Raw genomic sequence first — 24,589 nt, forward strand, 5'->3', positions numbered from 1 at the left:
TCGTCGCCGTATGGTATATTAGTTAGAATTTCGTCTCTAAGTAGGAGGAACGCGTCCTGGCGTGCGAAATCCTATTATGGAGTCCGAGAACCAGCTCCGCTCTTCCAGGTATCGCTGTAATCTGCTATGGATAACCCTTTCATTGAGCTTACCCAGGCAGGACGTGAGCGACACCGGCCGTAGTGTATCAATCGAGGGTGAGAAGAGGTTTATTGGCGGCTCCTAAGGCAAAAGCCCAGCGACCGGAAACGGCGAGACAGCCCGAAGCACTGTCCAAAAAAGGCGACAGTAATCAACAGCGCGAGCGGAGCCGAGCCGCGCGTTGGCGATGTGTCTGTGCCGCGAGGCGCGTCTTCTTCTTCACAATCTCCCCCCAGACAAAAAGAGCCATCCTGGCGCCTTAAGAATCAGGAGGCAGAGGGTCGTGCTAGGGCTTGAGACGCGAGACGTGGACAATGTCACGTCCACGCCGGCGCAAGTCTTCAGGTGGTGACAGTGGCTCAATTAGAAAATTCAACGGAGATGTTTGCTCCAAGACTCGGTAAGGCCCTTCGAATTTTGGGACGAGTTTCGAGGAAAGCCCCGGAGTCTGGAAAGGCACAGACAACCACACAAGAACGCCTGGAGCGTAGGTGGTGTTCGGAAGCGTGTCGGTGCGGTTTTCTTTCTGGCGCTGCTGTTGCTCGGCCGTAAAGGAGCGCGCTAGCTGGCGGCATTCTTCGGCCTGTCGGGCGACGTCGGACACAGGTAGACACTCGGAGGCGTCAGAACGGTATGGAAGGAGCGTGTCGATGGTATGCGTAGGCTGGCGGCCATACAGGAGGAAGAAAGGTGAAAATTCCGTAGTGGCCTGGATCGCGGTGTTGTACGCGAACGTGATGAATGGAAGGATGCGGTCCCAGTTACCATGATCAGGTGCCACGTACATCGACAGCATGTCACCAAGTGTGCGGTTAAATCGCTCTGTGAGTCCGTTAGTCTGGGGATGGTATGCCGTGCTTGTCCGATGAATAATACGGCATTCCGAGAGCAAACTTTTGACGACTTCAGAGAGGAAGGCGCGACCTCGATCGCTGAGGAGTTCTCGAGGTGCGCCGTGTCGAAGCACGAAGCGATGTAGAACGAAAAAGGCTACATCCCGTGCCGTAGCACTTGGTAAAGCAGCAGTTTCGGCGTAGCGTGTCAAGTGGTCAACAGCAACTACGATCCACCGCTTGCCGTCTGGCGTCATAGGAAGCGGGCCGTATAGGTCGATGCCGACGCGATCGAAGGGTGTGGCAGGGCACGGGAGCGGCTGCAAGGCACCAGACGGGCGTAAAGGCGGCGATTTGCGGCGTTGACAGTCAAGACAGCACCGAACAAACTTTTGTACAAAATTGTACATGCCGCGCCAGTAGTAGCGGTGGCGAATTCGTTCGTACGTCTTGAAGACTCCGGCGTGGCCACACTGTGGATCGTTGTGGAAAGCGGCACATATTTGTGACCTTAAGCTGCGGGGAATCACCAGAAGCCACCGACGGCCTTCAGGAGAGTAATTGCGTCGGTGGAGCAGCTGGTCACGAATGGCAAAATGAACTGCTTGGCGTCGGAGGGTTCGGGATACAGGGATGGTCGATGATCCAGAAAGATAGTCGAAAAGAGAAGCGATCCAGGGGTCACGACGTTGTGCGGTGGCAAAGGAGTCCATGTCGAGAGATGAGATGGAGTGTGCGGAAGTTGTTCCGCAGGCCGAGTCTGGAGGTAAAGGTGAACGAGACAGGGCGTCGGCGTCGGAGTGTGTTCGCCCACTGCGGTATACGACGCGAATATCATACTCCTGGATGCGTAATGCCCAACGGGCTAGGCGGCCAGTGGGATCTTTCAAGTTGGCAAGCCAACAAAGCGTGTGGTGATCTGTGACCAAGTCGAATGGGCGCCCGTACAGGTATGGTCGGAACTTGCCAAGTGCCCATACTAAGGCCAAGCACTCTTTTTCGGTCACGCTGTAATTAGCCTCAGGCTTCGTCAGCGTGCGACTCGCATAGGCGACTACGTATTTGGGGTAGCCTGGCTTTCGTTGGGCGAGGACGGCGCCGAGACCGACCCCGCTGGCATCTGTGTGTACCTCAGTTGCAGCCGACGGGTCGAAATGGCGAAGAATAGGTGGGGAGGTGAGAAGACGACGCAGCGTAGCGAAGGCAGAGTCACATGCAGGGGACCAGGAGGAGAGGGTGGTGTCACCGCGCAGAAGCTGAGTCAATGGCTCCATGATCGATGCGAAATTCCGAACAAAGCGCCGGAAATATGAGCATAGGCCCACAAAGCTTCGAAGTTCTTTGATGGTCTGAGGCTTCGGAAACTCAGCGACTGCTCGAAGTTTTGCAGGATCGGGTAGAATGCCGTGCTTGGACACAACGTGGCCTAAAATGGTGAGCTCTCGCGCGGCAAAGCGGCACTTCTTGAGGTTGAGTTGGAGGCCAGCGTTCGTTAGACAGGTCAAAACAAGTCTGAGGCGGAGAAGGTGAGTCGGAAAATCAGGCGAGAAAACCACGACATCGTCGAGGTAACACAGACATATGGACCACTTGAGGCCACGCAGCGTGTTGTTCATGAGTCGTTCAAAGGTGGCAGGGGCGTTACAAAGCCCGAACGGCATTACGTTAAATTCATATAAGCCGTCAGGTGTAATGAATGCGGTTTTCTGGCGATCGGCTGCAGCCATCGGTACCTGCCAGTACCCCGAACGCAAGTCAAGGGACGAGAAGAATTCTGCTCCCTGAAGACTGTCGAGGGCGTCGTCGATGCGCGGCAAAGGATAGACGTCTTTGCACGTTACCTTATTTAGCCGACGGTAGTCGACGCAAAAGCGAATAGACCCGTCCTTCTTGCGAACGAGAACGACAGGTGATGCCCAGGGACTGTGCGAAGGTTGAATAACGTCACGGCGCAGCATATCTTCGACTTGGTGGTAATGACACGACGCTCTTCGGCCGAGACGCGGTAGGGTCGTTGACGTAACGGCTGATGTGAACCGGTGTCAATGTAGTGCTGCACTTCCGACGTGCGGCCCAAGTGAGGTTGTGAAACGTCGAATGAACTTCTAAAGTGATGCAGGAGATCAAGAAGGTCGGCGCGTTCGGCAGGTGTGAGGGTATCGGCGATGGCACTCGAGAATGCATCCTTGGACGTCTCTTCAAGCGCGGAATCGAAGACGACTGGCCGGAGTCGACATCAAAAGAGTCTCCGGGGACGTCAACCAAAGACGAAGAGTCGAGGAGTTCCACGATGCCAAGGCATTCACCAACGAGCAATGTAATAGGTGCACAGAGGGGATTGCAGAAGTATATATTGCTACAGCCGCCAGCCATGTCAAGTGTTGCGAAGGGTAGTCGGAGAGATTTACGGCTCATGAAGACGTCGGAAGGTGTGAAGAGGACCGTTGCATCAGTGATGGCATCGCAAGAGACGGGTACGAGAGCGAAGGAGCCAGGTGGAATATCTGTGTCCTCGCGCACGGTAAGTTTAGAAGGGCGGTCACAATCTTCGTGGAAGGGTGCGTCACAAGGGGAAAATTCAACTTCGGCGCGTGCGCAGTCGATCACGGCTTTATGACGGGATAAGAAGTCCCATCCGAGGATGACGTCATGCGAGCAGGTGGGAAGAACAATGCACTCGACTATGTAAACAATGCCGTGAATAAGCACACGTACAGTACAGGCTGCGTGCGGAGTGACGTGCTGAGCGCTTGCCGTACGAAGCGACAGTCCAGAAAGCGGCGTGGTCACCTTGCGCAGCGAACGGCACAGTTTGGCGGCTATCACAGAAACGGCTGCGCCGGTATCCACAAGAGCGAATGCAGGAACACCTTCTACACTAATTTCGACCACGTTAGCAGGACAGGCGCGAGGACTTAGACAGTTCGAATGGGGCGCAGTTCTTGCCTCGTGAACTGCGACGTTCAGTTTTCCTGGTCAGGTGGTGCGGGTCGCCGACGCATTGGGGAGAGCGAGTGTCGGCGAGGGGATGGCGAGCGACGCGAAGGAAATTCTGGAAGGTCAGCACGAGCATACGGTTGGTGGGAAGGAGTGGCGTATTGGCGAAAGGGCTGGCTGCCGTACTGGAAGGGCCAAGAGGCGTCGCCGAACGCTTGAGGCCGACGTCGGCAATATCGGGCGACGTGTCCAGGAGTGCAGCAAGAATAGCAGATGGGACGATTATCAGGCGTCCTCCAAGGATTAGCTCTCGGTGCGGTCCAAGATGCAGCATTGGCTTCCGGTGGCACCGGTTGGGAATGGGTCGCGAAAGACGCAGGCGGAGGCCTGCGTACTGCCTGCGCGTACGTAAGAGGCGCAGCCACAGGCAGGACTGGCTGCGCATAGGTGGGAGGAGTCGCGACAGGCTGCACTGCCAGAGCAGAGTTAAGATTCGTGGCTGCAGGCGGCTGATGGTGTGCGGAAGGGACAACTTGAGCGACCTCTTCGGAGATGAGAGTGCGGAGCGTGTTTGGAAGACGAGAGGTGGGCTCCTGAGTGAAGGGGACTAAAGAAAGTTGGCGGGCAACTTCCTCACGCACGAAGTCCTTGACCCGTTGAAGTAATGAGCATGGGTCGTACATGCTGTCAAGGCTTGCCACCAAGTCGTCGCTGCCCAGAGCACGCCGAGTCGAAGCGCGTTGCTTCCGTAACTCATCATAACTTTGGCATAGGATGACGACTTCGGACACAGTGCGCGGATTCCTGGCTAGAAGCATCTGGAAAGCGCCGTCATCGATGCCCTTCAGTATATGGTGAATTTGCTCAGCTTCGGGCATTGCCGCGTTGACTCGTTTACACAGGTCCACGACGTCTTCAGTGTAGCTCATGAATGTTTCTGCCGTCTGCTGTGCTCGGGCACGCAAGCGTTGTTCCGCGCGCAGTTTGCGAACAGCGGGTCGGCCGAACACTTCTGTAAAGGTTGTCTTGAAGATTGACCATGTGGGTAAGTCACTTTCGTGGTTGTGAAACCAGAGTTTGGCAACACCAGCCAGATAAAAGATGACGTGGGTTAACTTCGCTGGATCATCCCACTTGTTGTGCGCGCTCACCCGTTCATATGACGCCAACCAGTCTTCTACGTCTTCGTCGTCTGCACCGCTGAAGATCTTGGGGTCGCGTTGTCGTGCAACGCCGGTGCAAGTGACGGACTGTGGCGTCGGCGCCGTTTGGGATGAGCTGTCGGTCATGGCGGGCGATAGCGTTCTTGATCGCAGCTCCAGGGTTACAAGCGATGGGGTTTGAGTCCCAGCACCTCCACCAATTGAGAAGAGGTTTATTGGCGGCTCCTAAGGCAAAAGCGCAGCGACCGGGAACGGCGAGACAGCCCGAAGCACTGTCCAAAAAAGGCGACAGTAATCAACAGCGCGAGCGGAGCCGAGCCGCGCGTTGGCGATGTGTCTGTGCCGCGAGGCGCGTCTTCTTCTTCACAATCGATTCTTTTTTGGTTTGGGGATCATGATTATTTTAGCCAATTTCCACACTTGGGGCAAGTCTCCCTTGGCCCAGCATTCGCTATTGAATATCTTTGTTATTTTCGCTAGGGCAACCAAATCCATGTTTCGAATCATTGCATTTGTGATTGAGTCTGGGCCCGATGCCGAGTTTTTAACTGCGGATTGTGCCGCCTCATACACTTCCGCGTACGTTATTTCTTCGTCTAATTTAGGGTTCGCCTCCCCCGCGTATTGTCTCCTTGCGTACGACGATCCCGTGACAGGTGAGGGTCCTGTGTACTTCTTCTGAAGAGCATGGACTAGATCTTGGTCTGTACCCTCGAAGTTGTCTGCTATAATTTGGAGCTTCTTGTTATTCTCAGTACGCGTGCTCATCGGGTCTAGCATGCTTCATAGTATTCGCCATGTACTGGTCGTTCCCAGAGTTCCTGATAAGGTTCCACAGAATGTTGCCCACTCATTTTTAGCGAGCTCGTTGGCGTGGCCTTGGGCTTGCTCTGCCAAGAGAGCGATGCATTGTCTCAGGTGTTTGTTTAGACGTTGTCTTTTCCACCTCTTGGCCAGTTTCCGCCTCTCTTCCCATAGGCTGACCAGGTGAGAGTCTATCACCGGCACCTCCGCTGTACGTTCAGTGGCTTTAGTGGTGTCTCCGTGTGCTCGTTCAAGGAATTCAGTCCATTCTCGCATGTTGGTTGGGGCTGTATCCGACTCCTCCAGCTCTCTCTGGAGTTCTCTATAACAAGGCCAGTCAGTTAATTTAGTCATTCCTATTGTTCTCCGTATGTTGGGCATGGAGAGCACTACTCGGATTATGTTGTGATCGCTTCCCAGGTTTTCATCAAAGGAAACCCATTGTGCGTCTCTGATGTTAATTGTAAAGGCACGGTCAGGCGCCGTGTCTCTGCTGATGCTGTTACCCGTGCGCATCGGTTTGCCGATCTGATTGATTGCCCATAAGCCCAAGGCCGTTGCGGTGCGCTCGAGTAGGAACCCTTTGGGCAACGTTTTCGCGTATCCCATAGTATGTGGGGTGCATTAAAGTCACCCACTATCACCGCCTTATCACTGGTGCCTGCTAAATCTTTTGTTGCTGAGAGAATGTGGGGTAGGTTATCCCCTTTACTTTTGGGAGGACTGTACAGATTTGTGATTAGTATGTGTGCCTTACTTCGTTTCTTTGGCATCACACTGGTAACTATGGAATTAGTCTCTCCCTCAGTTTGCGGAAGTGTTAATAATTGAGCGTTTATCGACTTGCTCACCAGCGTGGCGACTTTCGAATTTTGAGGATCGCTCAGAGTGTAGTATCCGTGCAGTTTGGCCGGCTTGGCCCTGACCTCCTACAGACATATCACGTCAGGAGCGATTCCGAAGTTCTTGATAAACTGGTGGAACACTACCGCTTTCCTGGAGAAGGAAGTTCCATTGCCATATCTCTAATTGTTCTGAATTTTGTATTCGTTGTGATTTCTTAGTGTGATTAGCCATATTTCCCACTCTTATTTTAAGCCCGTGACGTTTCTGTGTCCGAGCCGTCGGATTCTGTTACGCAGTGGCACAGTAAAATAGAAGATTTCATTTTTTGAAGCGAGGAAGAGGCTTTCACTCTAACCTCAAATAAGCTATGCCAATGTGGTGTGGCCGGGGGAGAAACCACATCGGGTCTCAGGAGTCTACAGGGGTCACAGTCAGTGGTCCCGTAGCACCTCCATCCACCCCCTTGGTGGTAGCAGCCAGTATTGCTCCACCATCATCCAAGATGGCCCTGCAGACAGCTGTTCCACAGGTCTCAAGACTAAACTGAACGCCAAGGCCCAAGACGAGTGTCCCGGCGCCTGGCTCTCGATCATCCAGCGCCTCATTGAAGGCATAGGTCGACTCCAAAACCGTGGCGTCATCGACACAAAAGGAATGGCGTTCTTTTGAGTGCTCTAAGAAGGACAAGTTCCTTGTAACTGCGGTGAAAAAGTGGCAGGTAACCTGAATGGTTACCATCCATCAAACAAGTATTGTTCCCTAATGCATGTCATCTTTAATTTTTAAGTTCACACATGTCAGTGCATTTTTCATTTTATAACCCTGACTTTCATTGTACCCTGGTATTGTAGAGGTCTCGTACACAATATAGCTGACATCAGACATCAACATCTTTTCACCAGTTGGTGTGGCTTTAAGAAATGAATCTCCATCCAAAAAATAGTCTAATTCTCAAAGGTTTCACCATTTTCCAAAGGGCAACATAACAGACTGGTGGGCTAGTTGGTTGTGCATGTTAATAGTTTTTAGCGCAAATAAACACAAGACACGAGAGAAGGCACACAGGACACCGCACTACTAACAACTGAGTAGTTAGTAGCGCTGTGTCTATGGTGCCTTCTCTCGTGTCGTGAATTTCTTTGCGATAAAAACTATTAACATGTCTGACGGGACTGCAAATATTCCAGCCGCTTGTCAGAAAAAGTCGCTACAGTCGTGCAGGGAAGCACTCCTACCTGAAATGTCCAATTGAATACATCTTTCGAGGCCGTAGCCGTCAGCATTCTGTCTCACAAAACCATCACCATTTGTTCACTGTATATTCCATCCCATACCCATTTTACTACTAAACACTTAGAATATTTAACAGATCTATTCCCAGAGCCATTTTTTTTAGTAGGAGATTTTAATGCTCAATGTACTCTCTGGGGCAGTGTCAAAACTGACCAAAGAGGGCAGCTCATTGAAGATATTATTCTGTCCAATGATATCTGCCTTCTAAAGTCAGGTACACCGACGTACTTTTCACCGACTTCCAGCATTTTTAGTTGTTTAGATTAAGCTTTTTGCTCACCATCTCTTTCTAATGATTTTAAATGGGAAGCCCTCGGGACGTCATATGGTAGTGACAACTTACCCGCAGTCATCAAACTCTTATCATGACCACCAACCTTAGGCACTAGGCCAGGCCGGTGGAAATCACAGCTCGCTGACTGGCCAGTTTTTATGAAGAACACGAAATTGGAAGTTGTCTTTTTGCCAGAACTAAGCATTCACAAAATAATAACAAAAATTCACTGAGGTCATAATCTGGGCGGAAAAAAAGGCTATACTCCAGTCCTCCGGTATTGTGAGCAAAAATCTAAATCCCTTGTCAAGTATGTTCTTTACTTCGGGAAATCCTTGGTGCACGCACACACACGCAGTCTGCATTCCATCCCGCTGCACCGCACGCAGCTTGCTCCACCAATTTCTTCATTCTTTCAGTTTGTTGTCGCGTGCTTCCCGAATGCCGACCATGCACACACGCCTTCCATGTTCTGGCTGCCCGCCACACACCATTGCCTGCTGACCCATGCCTGCTACTGTACACAGTTGCCTATCGTTTCGTGCCTGTGACTCTACGCCACCTGGCGTCGCCCCGGTACCCTCACACCCTGGTGGACAAACGAGAAACGAGTGTACTGAAGCTAAAAAAGAACAAAATACGGCCTGGGAAATCCTACTGAGATACCCCACCTATAGCAACCTTTTACACTTCAGACAGGCCAAAGCCAAAGCATGATTTGTTTGAAGACAGGCAGAGAAATCATCATGGCAAAAATACAAATATTCAGTTAATATTATGGTCACATCAAAACGAATGTGGAACCAGGTGAGGAAATTTAAAGGAGAGTACTCATCATACACAATACCACCACTTACATGTCCAGGCACATAAACGACACTACAAGAACAGGCCAACTTATTAGGCAAAAGCTTTTACACCATCTCAAGCTCAGCAAACTACTCAAATATACATTCTTAACATAGAAAGAGTTGGCAGAGAAACAGAGACTGCGCACAACCGGTGCTTCAAATGAACTGTATAATAATCCTCTCACAATACAGGAATTGAACAGAGTTATTTCTGCCGGTAAAAAAATGGCAACAGGTCTTGACCTTGTCCGCTACACAGTTCTGGCACACCTATCTCAAGCATCGGTACAGGCACTTCTTAAATTTTTCAATAAGATATGGGAGTCTGGGGTCATCATCATCATCATCATCAGCCTGATTACGCCCACTGCAGGGCAAAGGCCTCTCCCATACTTCTCCAACTACCCCGGTCATGTACTAATTGTGGCCATGTTGACCCTCCGAACTTCCTAATCTCATCTGCCCACCTAACTTTCTGTCGCCCCCTGCTACGCTTCCCTTCCCTCGGAATCCAGTCCGTAACCCTTAATGACCATCGGTTATCTTCCCTCCTCATTACATGTCCTGCCCATGCCCATTTCTTTTTCTTGATTTCAACTAAGATGTCATTAACGCGCGTTTGTTCCCTCACCCAATCTGCTCTTTTCTTATCCCTTAACGTTACACCTATCATTTTTCTTTCCATAGCTCGCTGCGTCGTCCTCAATTTAAGTAGAACCCTTTTCGTAAGCCTCCAGGTTTCTGCCCCGTACGTGAGCACTGGTAAGACACAGCTGTTATACACTTTTCTCTTGAGGGATAATGGCAACCTGCTGTTCATGATCTGCGAATGCCTGCCAAACGCACCCCAGCCCATTCTTATTCTTCTGATTATTTCACTCTCATGATCTGGATCAGCAGTCACTACCTGTCCTAAGTAGATGTATTCTCTTACCACTTCCAGTGCCTCGCTACCTATCGTAAACTGCTGTTCCCTTCCGAGACTGTTAAACATTACTTTACTTTTCTGCAGATTCATTTTTAGTCCCACCCTTCTGCTCTGCCTCTCCAGATCAGTGAGCATGCATTGCAGTTGGTCCCCTGAGTTACTAAGCAAGGCAATATCATCAGCGAAGCGCAAGTTACTAAGGTATTCTCCATTTACTCTTATCCCCAATTCTTCCCAATCAAGGTCTCTGAATACCTCCTGTAAACACGCTGTGAATAGCATTGGAGAGATCGTATCTCCCTGCCTGACGCCTTTCTTTATTGGGATTTTGTTGCTTTCTTTATGGAGGAGTACAGTGGCTGTGGAGCCGCTATAGATATCTTTCAGTATTTTTACATACGGCTCGTCTACACCCTGATTCCGCAATGCCTCCATGACTGCTGAGGTTTCGACTGAATCAAACGCTTTCTCGTAATCAATGAAAGCTATATATAATGGTTGGTTATATTCCGCACATTTCTCTATCACCTGATTCATAGTGTGAATATGATCTATTGTTGAGTAGCCTTTACGGAATCCTGCCTGGTCCTTTGGTTGACGGAAGTCTAAGGTGTTGCGGATTCTATTTGCAATTACCTTAGTAAATACTTTGTAGGCAACGGACAGTAAGCTGATCGGTCTATAATTTTTCAAGTCTTTGGCGTCGCCTTTCTTATGGATTAGGATTATGTTAGCGTTCTTCCAAGATTCCGGTACGCTCGAGGTCTTGAGGCATTGCGTATAGAGGCTGGCCAGTTTTTCTAGAACAATCTGCCCACCAATCTGCCCACGTGCTCGGTAAGGTGCGCTGCAGTGACCACAGGATGGTAAGAACTCGAATTAGCCTAGACCTGAGGAGGGAACGGAGGAAACTGGTACATAAGAAGCCGATCAATGAGTTAGCGCTAAGAGGGAAAATAGAGGAATTCCAGATCAAGCTACAGAACAGGTATTCGGCTTTAAGTCACGAAGAGGATCTTAGTGTTGAAGCAATGAACGACAATCTTGTGGGCATCATTAAGGAGTGTGCAATAGAAGTCGGTGGTAACTCCGTTAGACAGGATACCAGTAAGCTATCGCAGGAGACGAAAGATCTGATCAAGAAACGCCAATGTATGAAAGCCTCTAACCCTACAGCTAGAATAGAAATGGCAGAACTTTCGAAGTTAATCAACAAGCGTAAGACAGCTTACATAAGGAAGTATAACATGGATAGAATTGAACAAGCTCTCAGGAACGGAGGAAGCCTAAAAGCAGTGAAGAAGAAACTAGGAATTGGCAAGAATCAGATGTATGCGCTAAGAGACAAAGCCGGCAATATCATTACTAATATGGATGAGATAGCTCAAGTGGCTGAGGAGTTCTATAGAGATTTATACAGTACGAGTGGCACCCACGATGATAATGGAAGAGAGAATAATCTAGAGGAATTCGATATCCCAGAAGTAACGCCGGAAGAAGTAAAGAAAGCCTTGGGAGCTATACAAAGGGGGAAGGCAGCTGGGGAGGATCAGGTAACAGCAGATTTGCTGAAGGAGTCTGGGGTAATGCCTACAGATTGGAAAAATGTAGTAGTAGTGCCTTTTCTAAATCTGATAAACCCACAACATCCCCAAGCAGCTACAGACCCATTGCAATAACAAGTTGTCTAGCCAAATCATATGAGAGCATTATAAACATAACACTCACATTCATCCTTGAATCAAGAAGTCTAATAGACACACACCACTGCGGATACAAAAAAGGGGTGCTCCATCACTGACCATCTTGTCTGACTGGAACATGAAATATGTGACATGTTTCTACAGAAACAACACTGTCTCGCAATTTTCTTCGATTTAGAAAAATCGTATGATACCATGTTACGATATGGACTTTTAAGAGGCCTGGCTGACTTGAGAATTCATGGCAGAATACTAAACTGCCTGTCTGATTTAATGTCAAACAGAACATTTCAGCTACATCTTGGCACAATACTTTTACACACCTTTACACAAGAAAATGGCATTCCACAACGTTGCATTCTCAGCAAAACATTTTTCATAGTCTAAATGAACTCTATTAATAAAATGATCCCATCCTCTGTTATGTACTCAGTATATGTCAGCGATTTGCAAGTGGCTTGATGCGCCTCAAATCTATTCACCTGCGAAAGGCAACTACAAATAACAATAAATAATCTGACACAATGGGCTGACAAAAATGGTTTCCATTTTTCAACCCACAAAACTGTTACAGTTCTGTTTCTCCAGAAGCGAGGGTTACACTGCAATCCAGTTCTGACATTGGATGGTAGAACGCTGCCGGTCAAAAAGAACTACAAATTTTTAGGCATAACTTTTGGCATAAAAGCGAGCTCCCTGGCCCACATTAAGACAACAAAAATTAAGGCAAATAAAGCACTAAACGTTCTCAAAGTATTATTGCGCCAGCACTGGGGATCTGACCGAACAGGCCTACTACGTATTTACTGGTCCCTTGTGCGCAGCATCCTGGACTATGGTAGTGTAGTTTATAGTGCAGCTAGGCAATCTTATATTAAACGACTTGATCAAATTCATGATCTCGGCCTACGACTGGCGAGCAGTGCCTACAGAAAATCGCCTGTCCGCAGCTTATATGTTGACTGCAATGAGCCTTTCTTGCAGCACCTAAGAGCACTACTTACACTTTATATGTACTGAGAATTCGGTCATCACCACAACATATATGCTACAATATCATAAAACAATGCAGATCATGGGTACACTACACAAATAAACCGAACATGATTCAGCCACTTATCTTACGATACGAAGAATACTGTCAGACTTACGATATTCCTCATGAGGTCCTGCAGGTTGCTGAGAAGCCACAAGGACTAGCCCCATGGTGCGATTTTGCACAGCTATATGACTGAACACTAACACATCTAAAGAAAAAAGACACCCCACAAAAACCTATCATGCAAAAGTTCGCTGTTCAAGACAAATATGAGAAATCATGCAGAATTTTACAGATGGTTATAAAACACAAGAATACGTAGGTGTTAGAACTGTAACGAAAAATTGGGAAAATAGTATTCGGATAAATAATTTTGTTTCAGTCTTTACCACCAAAATTTATGCGATATGGACGGCAGTAAAAGAAAATTGCCACCAACAAGCAGATGAATGCTATCATTTAAACTGTCTAGTTAAGTGCACTCAGAGCTCTAAACTTAAACTCTGTGTGTGAACCTCTGCTTGGCAATATCCTAAACATGGTCGTCATTATAAATACGGAAGAACCAAACAATTCTGCTGGGTCCCAAGCCATGTTGGGATGCCAGGGAATGAAGCGGCAGATAGATGCGTGTCCATGGCAGTGCACAAAGACATAATGCACACAACACTTCCATACAAAGACAGTGTCCGAGCGATTCGTAAGGCCCTGGCATCAAAGTAGCAACTAGAATGGGAGTCTTGCATAAATAACAATTTACATGCAACAAAACCCCTGCTTGGCAAGTGGAAGTCATGCAGTCATCAGCAATGCTTCTCTGAGGTGCTCCTATGTCGACTTCGAATTAAGCATACACATCTGAGACACAGTTTTCTACTTCGAAAAGAAAACCTGCCAACTTGTGAGAAGTGCCATGAACTGCTTACAATAATGCACATTATTATGACATGTCCACATATTGAAATACAGAGACGGAGGCTTTTACAGAATCTGTATAACTTACTCATACCTATACCCCCCACCTCAATATTGGGAGATGATCCGCTAGTGCCTTTCACTGACTAGTTGAACATTTTAGATAAAATCAAATGTTAAGGCAGCAAAAGCTGCCTTAACATTTGATTTCTTAATATCTTGTGGCTGGCGCAGCACGGCCTTAGTCGCTTTTGTGCCATTAAACCCAAATTAACTAACTACTAACTATATTCACCGGTGGTGAGTCCGCAATGTTTGGCATGATACGCTGGTGTGGCCCGCAATCTCCTGGCACTCTATGCTTGGCTGATGTGGACATGGCCACACAGGAAGCTGAACACTGGTCCTGGCTGCCAACAGCAGTGCCTCACTGCACCATGACCTCGAGTGGAACGACTCGGGTGGCACTGAGGTGAGACCTAGACCAGCATGCCAAGGCCTTTGTCAGTGCTGCCAAGGCATAGCGCTGACATGTCCGATCTCCTTGTGTTCTAAAACCTGTCTGCCTTGCCATTCGCACTGCCACATCTTTTTGCACCCGCACTTCGCTTAGGTGCTGTGCTTCTTTTCATCATTTTTGTCTCTGAGGGATCATTTCCTTTGTCTGCTTGCCTATATTGTCAATCCTGACAGCAGTCGTAGAATATATCTTCATGGGTATGCAGTGCAGTTCTTGATCTGCAACATTTTCTATGAAAGAATTATTTCGTGGACTTCAACTACAACCTGTGGGGATCAAAAGTTTATGTACTATGTTTTGGTCGTGAGCACAAGTGATGCTCAATGGCTGCTGTTTTGCAGAAACATACAGTACTCTGCTGATTTGGGGGCGAAATAGGTTTATGTCTCTGATGCCTTTTATGTCGTGAATAAGTCATATTTTGCAATGTAAAAGTATGAGACTTACAGGGCTACTGAAACACTGTTTTAACTAGTAATCATAGAATGGCCTCACTATTCTCACGAATCTCATGCGACAAAAATTACATTTCATTTCATTAGCCACAAAAGAGCTCAATTATCTTTATTCGCGTTGAACGTGCACATGTCTATCAATCTCAGCATTGCCATTTGTTGGGCGTGTTGGTAAACTGACTTGGAAAGTATATTTAATGCCAGCGAACAAGGACAGAAGGGAGACGACACCACAATGCGCTAAATTCAACAACTTGATTTTCTGGAAACACCTACCTATTTAACCCATGCACAGTGGCGCCACCTCATCCAAATCTTAACCACCCAAAAAAGCCGTCTCCGTATCTAACAAGTCGACCGAAGGGGCACTAACACACGTATCACTATTCGGACAGGGTTGCGTAGAAGCTGTTGTTTATGAGCTCCCGCTGTCCTGTAGGAAAAATACATCGGACAGACGGGAAGGTGTCTTTATGGCCGGTTACGAGAGCATAGCCTAAACGTGAAAAATAAGCAATATGGTCATCTGTCAACTCATTATCAGAAATGCGGCTGTGCGCCGGTGTATGGATCTTGCCGGGTTCTTGCGAGGCACAAAGATAAAGATGTGCGAGAGTTTATTGAGGCTCAGGCTATCTGTCGGAATAGTGATACGTGCGTTAGTGCCCCTTCGGTCGACTTGTTAGATACGGAGACGGCTTTTTTAGATGGCTAAGATTTTGATGAGGTGGCGCCACTGTGCATGGGTTAAATAGGTCGGTGTTTCCTGAAAATCAAGTTGAATTTAGCACATTGTGGTGGTCGTCTCCCATCTGTCCTTGTTCGCTGGCGCTAAATATGCTTTCCAAGTCTATCAATCTGTGTGGCAAAAAAAGTGCTTGCGTGTGGTTCCCTGTGTTTTTTTTTTTTTTTTTTTCATGTTTACCGAGGTTTTATACGTGTTGTATGACATTTCGAGGGTGTGTATATAGCGATGAGAACTGGAAATAAATCTATTGTTGAAAGTTAGCACTGTGTGTGTCAGATGCGCCCTTCTGTTGTCCTTGTCGTTCAGCTTGCGCTACAACAAAATAAGATATGCAAAAGAAATTGCTTTCTCATTCAAATTTGCTTTTTTTATTGTCCGATAATTCGGAAAAATCGATCGGCTACTGTACTTACTTGTGTAAAAGGTCGAATTTCAGTACAACAAAATTTCGATAGAACGAAGGAAATTGCCCATTTTACTGACTTCATTATAGTGAGGTTTAACTCTATATGTTTCATTTATTTAACAGTTTTTTCATTTATTTAACATTTATCACATTACATTATTTAACATTTCATTTATTTAACATTTATTTAGCAGTTATGTATTAGTGAGAATGTTCTTGCGATCACAAAAGCATTCAGTAATCGTTCGGGAGTCCAGCTGCTTGCAGTGACACTGCATGACAACATTGTGGAAGCGAGAGGAAACGATTTTTTTCGCTGTTGTCAACACGAGATTGTAAATTTGCAGCTGCATGCAGTGCAATAATATTTGGCTCGCAACTTTACAGGAGCCTCTTCTACGGATCAGCAACGTTTTTTTCACTCTGTTCAAAAAGTGTTTCAGGGCCCCTTCAGGTTTACTTAGCCAAGTCTGTAATATCTTTCGTTTATAGGTAATGCATTGCTTTTTAGATGTGAACAGTAAGGGAAGTCTCACCTTGCCTGCTATCTATGAAATGAAGTATAGTAATTTGTGGGTAAGACTCTTGCTGTTGCAAAGCTCATGTAAGCTAAGCAGCCATTTCAGGTAACCTGTAATATATTTGTCTGCTCTCGAAGGTGCACTTTTTGTAATTTCACTATGTGTTGTGAAGCTGGTGTTTAAAATTTTACAAATTTTCAGCAGATAAGTACAAAAAACACTAAAGCCCTATTTGGGAATCAATCACTCCCTTAAACTTTTCATTCAGAAGATGTTTACAAATTTACAAATTTACAAATTTTACAAATTTTCAGCAGATAACTACAAAAAATGCTAAAGCCCTATTTGGGAATCAATCACTCCCTTAAACTTTTCATTCAGAATATGTTTCACACAGTAAAGACCAAGTGATCATATGAATGTACTGCTCTTAAAAGGGCAAACAGGGTAGTAGCCATAGCAAATGGTATGTGCACAAAGGAGCCCAAATGTTAAGCCCATGACATTTTCAGCTTGCCTCTGCACACACTTGCAGGCCTCGTCGTTATGAGCTGGGCGAGCTGATCGACTACATGTTCAGAGTTATGCGAAGAGAAAAAGAAGCTGGATACATTCGATACGACATGCGCTTTGACCCATTTTTCTTGTAAGTATTAGTATCTTTGCCCAGCATAGCATGAGTGAATTCTTAAGTTAGTACTTACCATGAATCAGTGTTTATCTTGTGCAGCTAGGCTGTGGTCTGGTAAAGCACTTGTTATGACCTGCCTTCTTATTCGTGTTCTCCTAGGTTGCGTGTGCAGTTTCTTCAAATGGCTGGCTTGAAGTCTCCACGCCTGTCATGGGAAAGGTTGGAAAGGGTATGCTTTGTCTGTTTGTTTCATGCCTGAAGACATGCATGCTCAGTAGCTGTATAAGAACATTGCTGTGTCTAAAGCATGAAATTTCTTGAAGGTTGAGTCTTCATGATGGAAGCAGGCCTTCACTGGTTTCTTCACACTTCGATATATTAGTTCTTGCGCACGAAAATCTGTATGTCTTGTTTAATGTTATGCAGTTGTAGTAGTTACGAATGATTCCTTTATGCTGGAAGTTTCTACATTAACTTCTAAGACACCTTTAATATCACTGTTGACTCCTTCATTTGCTCATATTTTTCTGCATTGTCTGTGTTAATTGTGCCAGATAGCTGAACGCAGTGCATATTTCTGGGCTACTAGTTGGTTCCTATGAAGGGTGCAAAATCAGGTATTTTCTACATGCCTTGGAGCAAGATGCCGACACTTGAGCTCTCACTCAAAAGCACTCAGAAACTATTGGCCGACAGAGGTCACAACTAATCAGTACTCGCGGGCAACTTTACTTGGCTATGAAGCGAAGGCTACGAGAACTAAGCGCGCCTCTTTCACCGCTGTTGAAAGTAATCCCACAGTTTTGCTCACGTTTTCTTACGTGGAAAATAGGGAACAATACTTGCTTTTATACAGCACCTAATTTTAAACAATACGCAACATTCACCAGTCAGGTATTGGTATTTTATTGTAATTTTAGTTTGCTCTTTCGAGTTTTCGCACACCCGAAACCGTAGCCTGTTCTGCACATTCATCAAATGCAAAATGACGCCCGTGTCTTCTGGTAAGTGTTGGTCGCTTGCTGTCCCGCCAATTAACTCCCCTGAGAGGCTGTTTACTAACTTTAGCAACTAAAGACTGTTGAACCACACAAAAAAAGTTTTTCCAGCATCTGTGCGGAAACCAAGCAAGCCCATCTGGAAATCGCAACCATCGGCACGTACAAACGAGTGAGCGAGCTGATGCTGCGCCGGCTCTACCGACGGTAGCATTGGTAGCGCGTCGCCATATGGCTGCTTCGGAGCTCCGACGCAGGCTGCGATGCTGGCTGTTGAGAACTTGGTACATATCGTATGTGAATAAGCATTGATTCACGCCGAGTTATTGTATCTGCCTTGACTTGAGAAGTTGTGCGAGGTTGGCAAAACCAAAACAGGTGCCGAGCGTGCCTGGACTACATTGTGCATTGCATGCGAATGCATTCATGTGCAGAAGCTCTGCCCCCATAGCTTTCGTTTCATAGCCAAAAAAAGTCGTCCGTGAGTGCTTTGCCCAGGGAGCACTGCGAAAATGGTGCTAAAAAGCGCCCTCTGTCCTGAACTGGGTAGTACCAAGCTCGGTTGTCTGCTTCGGAAAGCATGTTTACAGTATGGACCTGCCACTTTCAGTTGTGTTGTACCATGGCTTGCCGCGAATATCGGGCGCCGAAGATTTTTTCAGGGGTGGCATGCTGCGTAAAGGCAAGAAATTATGTAACGCCCATTACGTGTACGCCGTTCAAAAAATAAGCAGTGAAGTTTAGCGTGGTGTCAATTGCAAGTGAAGTGAGTCGCGTAAGAAGTTGAACTTCAGGTAAGGTTTGCACGCTGCTAGATTCAGGCGCACAAACGCGAGGAAATGCTTGCTATAAATGAATTCACAGCAGCGATAAGCAGACATCATGTGTACAGAACTGCTCGAGTGCACGACAGTGTGCACCGCTATGACAGCGATCTTTCAGCATGCCGCGATGTACGAACTGCTCGAGCGCACGATCATACGCGTCGCGACGGCAGCGGTCTTTCGACAGGCCGCGAAATGGCGGGCCTCCTGCAATCTTTGTTGACTGCATGCCGCTAGACAAGCAGTTATGTCTGCACTGTAGTAGGGGCCGTCTGACCCTTTAGCAACTAATAAATAACTGATGCAATGCATATGAGCTCGCAGTAATGTACGTGTGAATCGCTGCAGCGCGAGCTTGTGCGCTGCTCGCTTGATGTAACTTTTAATGACAGCACTCGAACATTGATGTGCTGTAATCAATACTATCTTGCTGCACTGCCTCAACGTGCTGGCTTGAGGTCAAGGATGAGCACATTTAACTCTCTAACCTGTGCTGCTCGTAGTGGGGTAGTGAACTGTCACCGAATCAGCCGGAATATTTGTGGTCATTTGCACACACCTGGTCACTTCACCACTTTGCACCGGTCGAATTGTTAATTGTCGCTGTGGCTGGGTCTTGAACCGTGAGTCACCAGCCATGCCTGCTGCTATGTCGGTCTGCCATTTAATAGTGATTATCTTAAGTGAGATGTTGAACTTGACCTGTAAATTATATACTGCATCTCTCATTTTTGCTACTTGCTCTGTTGTGCATTCCCTAGACATGGTCTGTAAATTATGCTATGCATCTCTCTTTTCACTGCTTGTTGTGTTGCGCATTCCCTTCACAGCAGCACAGGAACTCAGCTTCAGGTCCCTTTTCTGCCACCTAAACGTTTAGAAAAACCAGAAAAAAAATTCCATTGAAGTTCTAAAATGTGACGCCTAACCGCAGCAGACAAAAAACAGGAATCACTGAGAAGTGTAGCACCGAAAGTTGTACAGAGCACAACGGCAGCAGCAGCCGATGATCCCATCCGCATGGTAATAAAAAATGGCCCACTTACTTTTGACAACTTTTAATTTTTCTATATTCCGACGCGACAGATACCACAAAAGGGGGGGGGCGGCATACTGATATGTGCAGACGAAAGTCTTCAGTGCGCTGAAATAACAGTAACAACGCCCTTAGAAATTGTCTTTGTGATAAGCAACACTTCCCGCCCAGCCGTTGTTATCGGTACATGCTATCGTCCACCCGACGCAAACCGCTCTTTCGTAGCTGACTTCCATGAGGTGCTTCACTCAGTAACAGTGCTTTATCCCCAATCACCTATCATACTGTTTGGCGATTTCAACTCCCCTGCAATCAATTGGTCCAATATAGCTGAAACAACGTCAAAAAACAATGTCGAAAGTGATTTCCTTAATACATGTCAGTAACCTTAACACAATACAAAGCAAACTCATTACACGGACATGGTGCTCTTTGGCCATACTTGGCCCTTGTGCCATTAAAAATCAAACATTCATTCATCCATATGTCATGCAAGGGCGATAGTATCACCGAAGTGATCGTTGCAGAATATGTCACCAGCATGACATAGTATTCTTGACAGAAAAGTAGTGAGCGTAAAGTTTTCAAGAAAGGAAACGCAAGAAAGGCAGATGACAATTATTGTTGTGGGACAAGCTCCAAAGGGTGTAAACTGTTGTAAAAGTGTAGCATGTGCTCCAACACAAATACACGGTTGCTCGGACAAGAAAGGATGTGACCGGCAACGTTGGAATCTGTCTACAAGGGGACAAATCGGTGCTGGTATCGCTGGTGGAAACATGAGGGAGCCTTATCTATAGATGCGTACCTGTCCAGTGCTGATGCACGTGAAAGTGAACGCAAATATATATTTCTGGCGGTATTTTGCAAATACTTTTTATGTGGGCTATGTGTAGCTAGCGGGCTTCAGTTTTTGTAATTTTGTTTGGTTTGAAACTTAGCTTATCTCGAAATTTTTTCCGGTCTTTACAGCTTCGAGTTAATGAGGTTTTACTGTATATATGCCTGCAAGTGATTTTGCTTGTTAATAAAATAAAGCTTTTGTGTCCAAAAGAAGGCCGTGGACTGTGTTATATTCGTTTGTGAAAGTTGGCAGAAAAATACTGAACTTTGGGCTATAAGAAAAAAAAAAAATCTTGATTTCTCATCAGTTTTCTTCTGTAAACATAACACTCAATTTTAACGTCTCCAATATTGAAAAATATAAAACCAGAAACTGAAGGACCCCCATTTACTATAAAACCCTGCTTTAGTGTGACAGCTAGTATTCTTGATAATTTTTGGTGGGGCGCCATGGAGTGTGACATCAGCTCAAGACAATCCCCATCTCAGTGGCGTCATCTGCTATTTCAGTGCTGCCTGCAGCTTTGTCATGATCACTGAGACCATCAAAATTCTGTTGCATGGAAAATATTTTAGTTTGCGAGGAGATTGCAAGAACACAAGAAAAAAGCCATAGATAACTGCCTAGTGCTGCAGAAACGCATGCAATCGCATTGTATGTAAAGTAGCCAACAAACAAAGACACCAGGGACAATACAGAGGAAATTACTTGTACTTACTAATTGAAATAAAGAAATAAGTTAATGGAATTGAAAGTGGATGAAAAAACAACTTGCCGCAGATGGGGAACAATTCCACGTCTTCGCACTACGCATGCGATGTCTGGTAGAGCACCGCACGCATAGTGCGAAGACGTGGAATCGTTCCCCATCTGTGGCAAGTTGTTTTTTCATCCACTTTCAATCCCATTAACTTATAATTTCTTTATTTCAATTAGTAAGTATTGTCCTTGGTGTCTTTGTTGGCTTCTTATGATATGATTGATAAAAATCGGGCCCCTCGGTTAACCCCTTTCTTCTCGTTCATTGTAGGTAAAGGTCATTCTGAAAGTCTGTTGGTATGCCAGTTTGAAAAGTTGTTTAATTAAGCATATTTATGCTTCAAACACACCTTGAAAAGACACACAGATAGTCAGATCATCCATGGAAGCTCTGCAAAATATTGTGTAGAAAAAAAAACTTATTTTTACAGAACTTCAATCCACCAGTTCTCAACAGGCTTAGAGAAGTGTTGTAATCTTGCTGCCGCCGTAGTACCACTGTTTGTTCGTTTTTTTTTTGGTGTGCCATGCCTGAAACAAAGCATGACAAAGGAGCAAACAAGATTGGTCGCCATATGCTGCTCTTCATAGCAAAATGCATTTTATTTGCAGGTGGTGTTCATCTGTCTTTTATAGTATGCCAACTATTTATTTATTATTATTATTTTAATATATTTACAGTGTGCTTGTTAACAAGCAATAGAAATGGCAATGCATTACGATAATTGTGCCATTTATCTTGACTGCTCCAAAGGCATCATGTGCCTGCAAGGTGACTAAGGGGTGGATTGTCAGCAGCCTCATTGTCTACTATGATTGCTGCAGAACATTATGAGAACAGTGGCTGCTCAAATCTATTTTTTATGCTAAAAACCTGCATTTTTGCTTTCCATTTGCTTTTGTATTTCATGCAGCTTCACAATTTGTATTAGGAGCATGGAGGAAGGAAATAAACTAGGAAGGAGCCTCACGTGACACTCTTGAAGCCATCATATAAAATATAAAGGAGAAGTAGGCCCTCATCATGTGATAGGCAAGAAGTAGTTTCTAGTCGCCTACCATTAGATGCGAAGAGTTTTGGCGTCATCTATCGCACCAGCAAACATTTGTAACATGTAGCCTCTGAGATGTGGCAGCGCACCTTGCTTGCCACAGGCACTGTAGAATCTTGGAGGCCATGACCAGCTATTACAGCTGCTCTTGTTAAGCCTAATGGGCCAAGAAACCAAGCACGGTCTAGAAAACAGCATTCACTCCTAACTAATACTTTGCTGTCGAAACATTGTGACTCTGTTGGGAACAATAGGACAAAACAGTGCAGGACGATGGCATAATTGATCTGAAGTAGGTGGCTGTTGCCCCGTAAAAGTTACCATGATCCAAGCAATATTTTGAATGCTCCGGCAACCTTTTGGGCCTATTCGTTCCCAAGAGCCACCGTGCAGATGGGCCCCGGACGAGAGGTACAGCGTCGGAGGAGGTTGGCTTGCCAAGGCTAGCTGAGTGACGTCGTACTCCCTCCTAGTTCTTTTTTTTTTTTCCTTCCTCCATGCCTGGGAGCCTTGAATTCTCCGAGTAGCAAAATCCATGGTCTTCGAAATGGTTGTGACAAAAAAGGTGTGCTAGGTGCCCCCATGCCTCGTTTTACCAGCAGTATCTTGAGGAGCTTCAAAGCAAAGTTTCACTTGCAAACCGTCCTGTATTTTCCTGATCATGGACGGGTGCTGCCGTCTTGCTGAATAGCTCACAATAAAAAAGAATTGCCTTACATGCCGAGTGGCCCTGGGTGCTCTAACTATAATAGCACATCTATCGTGCCAACCAACTCCTTGAGACATAGCATGGGTGTGCACATGCACGCATGGCAGTTTTGTGTTCTCCAATACACAAGTTTAAAATGAGCAAACTTATAGTGTTTCATTAACCACTTCGCAAAGGCATTACTTCACATAGATTCCAAGATGCACGATGGATCTGCATAATTTTTTTGTATTCTTGAAGCTTGTTAAATCCCTCTCCTAAAAATGAAGCACAGAGCAGTATAGTTGGCCATGGCAATAGTGTGTAAGTGCCCCTTTCACTGAATATCAAAGTTTCAGCAAATTGTTGACACCTCTTGCTGTCTGAGTGGGCATCACGCTAGGTATACTGTGCTGCCGTGTGTAGCAGATTGTATAATCACATGCAGTGCTCTCAAGGCTGTTGGCTTTCTAGGCTGTTGTGGTGCAAATAATTAGCAGTCCTGTGCTTTCTTCCTCTCCTAGGAGCACACGTCGGACATTGTGTTTTACGAGTACCCAACTCTGGATGACCTCAAGGTATCGCTCACCTACGTCGAGGACAGATTCCCATTCGAGCTCAAGTACTACCGTGAAGCTGCATACTACGACCCTGATATTGCCCAGTTTGAGAAAGTCAGGCCTCCACCCGTTATTCTTGATTGAAATCCATGTGGCTGGCTGTCAGCTGTAGAAATTACATGCAAATAAAGAGGGCTTTTGCTGATGCGGCATCAGCAGTTCCTTAACCAAAAGACAGTGCCGTTGTATGTTGACATATTGGGTGATCTGTTTTAATGGAAACAGTTTATAAGAAATAGGATTTAACTGATGCGATGCTATGTTCGCTGTGTAGTCATTCTTTCAGCACAGCGAACACTAGATGGTCGAGCAGCTGTCGTAGTCTGATCACTATTTAAATAAAATGGACTAAGTTTTTGAAGCCATTGTTGTAGTGGTGGTATTGGAGGCAGACACCGAAGGAAGCAAGAGCAATTCACACGATTTTAAAAACGACATCCTCTGTTAAGGGAAAACACAGGGAAGGCAGGAGATGGAAATTCAAGATGATGAGCAAGACGTGACCAAGGTAAATACGGGAGCCAACATTTTGACAAGTGGACTTGTCAGTGCTCAGACCTTGATTTATACATAAAGCTAATCTCAAAGGAAATTCTAGGGTTAATGCGGCATTGCCGCAAGCACAAAAATTTGTCCCCCACTCGGCACCAAATTCTTAAAGAACATGCGGAAAGAAATGATATTGTAATAAAACCAGCAGACAAAAACAGCAGTATCGTAATCTGGCCTACAGAGAAGTACAAAAATTAGGCCTCAAAAC

General features: G+C 46.1%; 1 protein-coding gene across 1 annotated transcript in view; it reads left to right on the plus strand.

Moving 5' to 3' along the window:
• Window positions 1-24,002, plus strand: part of ND-39 (NADH:ubiquinone oxidoreductase subunit 39) — a 79,406-nt gene extending 55,404 nt beyond the window's left edge. The window contains exons 8-10 of the mRNA XM_050182747.3: window positions 16,913-17,023; window positions 17,168-17,237; window positions 23,734-24,002. Coding sequence (XP_050038704.1) covers window positions 16,913-17,023; window positions 17,168-17,237; window positions 23,734-23,913 — 361 coding nt within the window. The 3' untranslated portion in view covers window positions 23,914-24,002. The remainder of the gene's footprint in view (window positions 1-16,912; window positions 17,024-17,167; window positions 17,238-23,733) is intronic.
• The last annotated feature ends 587 nt before the right edge of the window (window positions 24,003-24,589 follow it).

Source organism: Dermacentor andersoni, chromosome 4, assembly GCF_023375885.2.
Source record: "Dermacentor andersoni chromosome 4, qqDerAnde1_hic_scaffold, whole genome shotgun sequence".
Lineage (NCBI taxonomy): Eukaryota > Metazoa > Arthropoda > Arachnida > Ixodida > Ixodidae > Dermacentor > Dermacentor andersoni.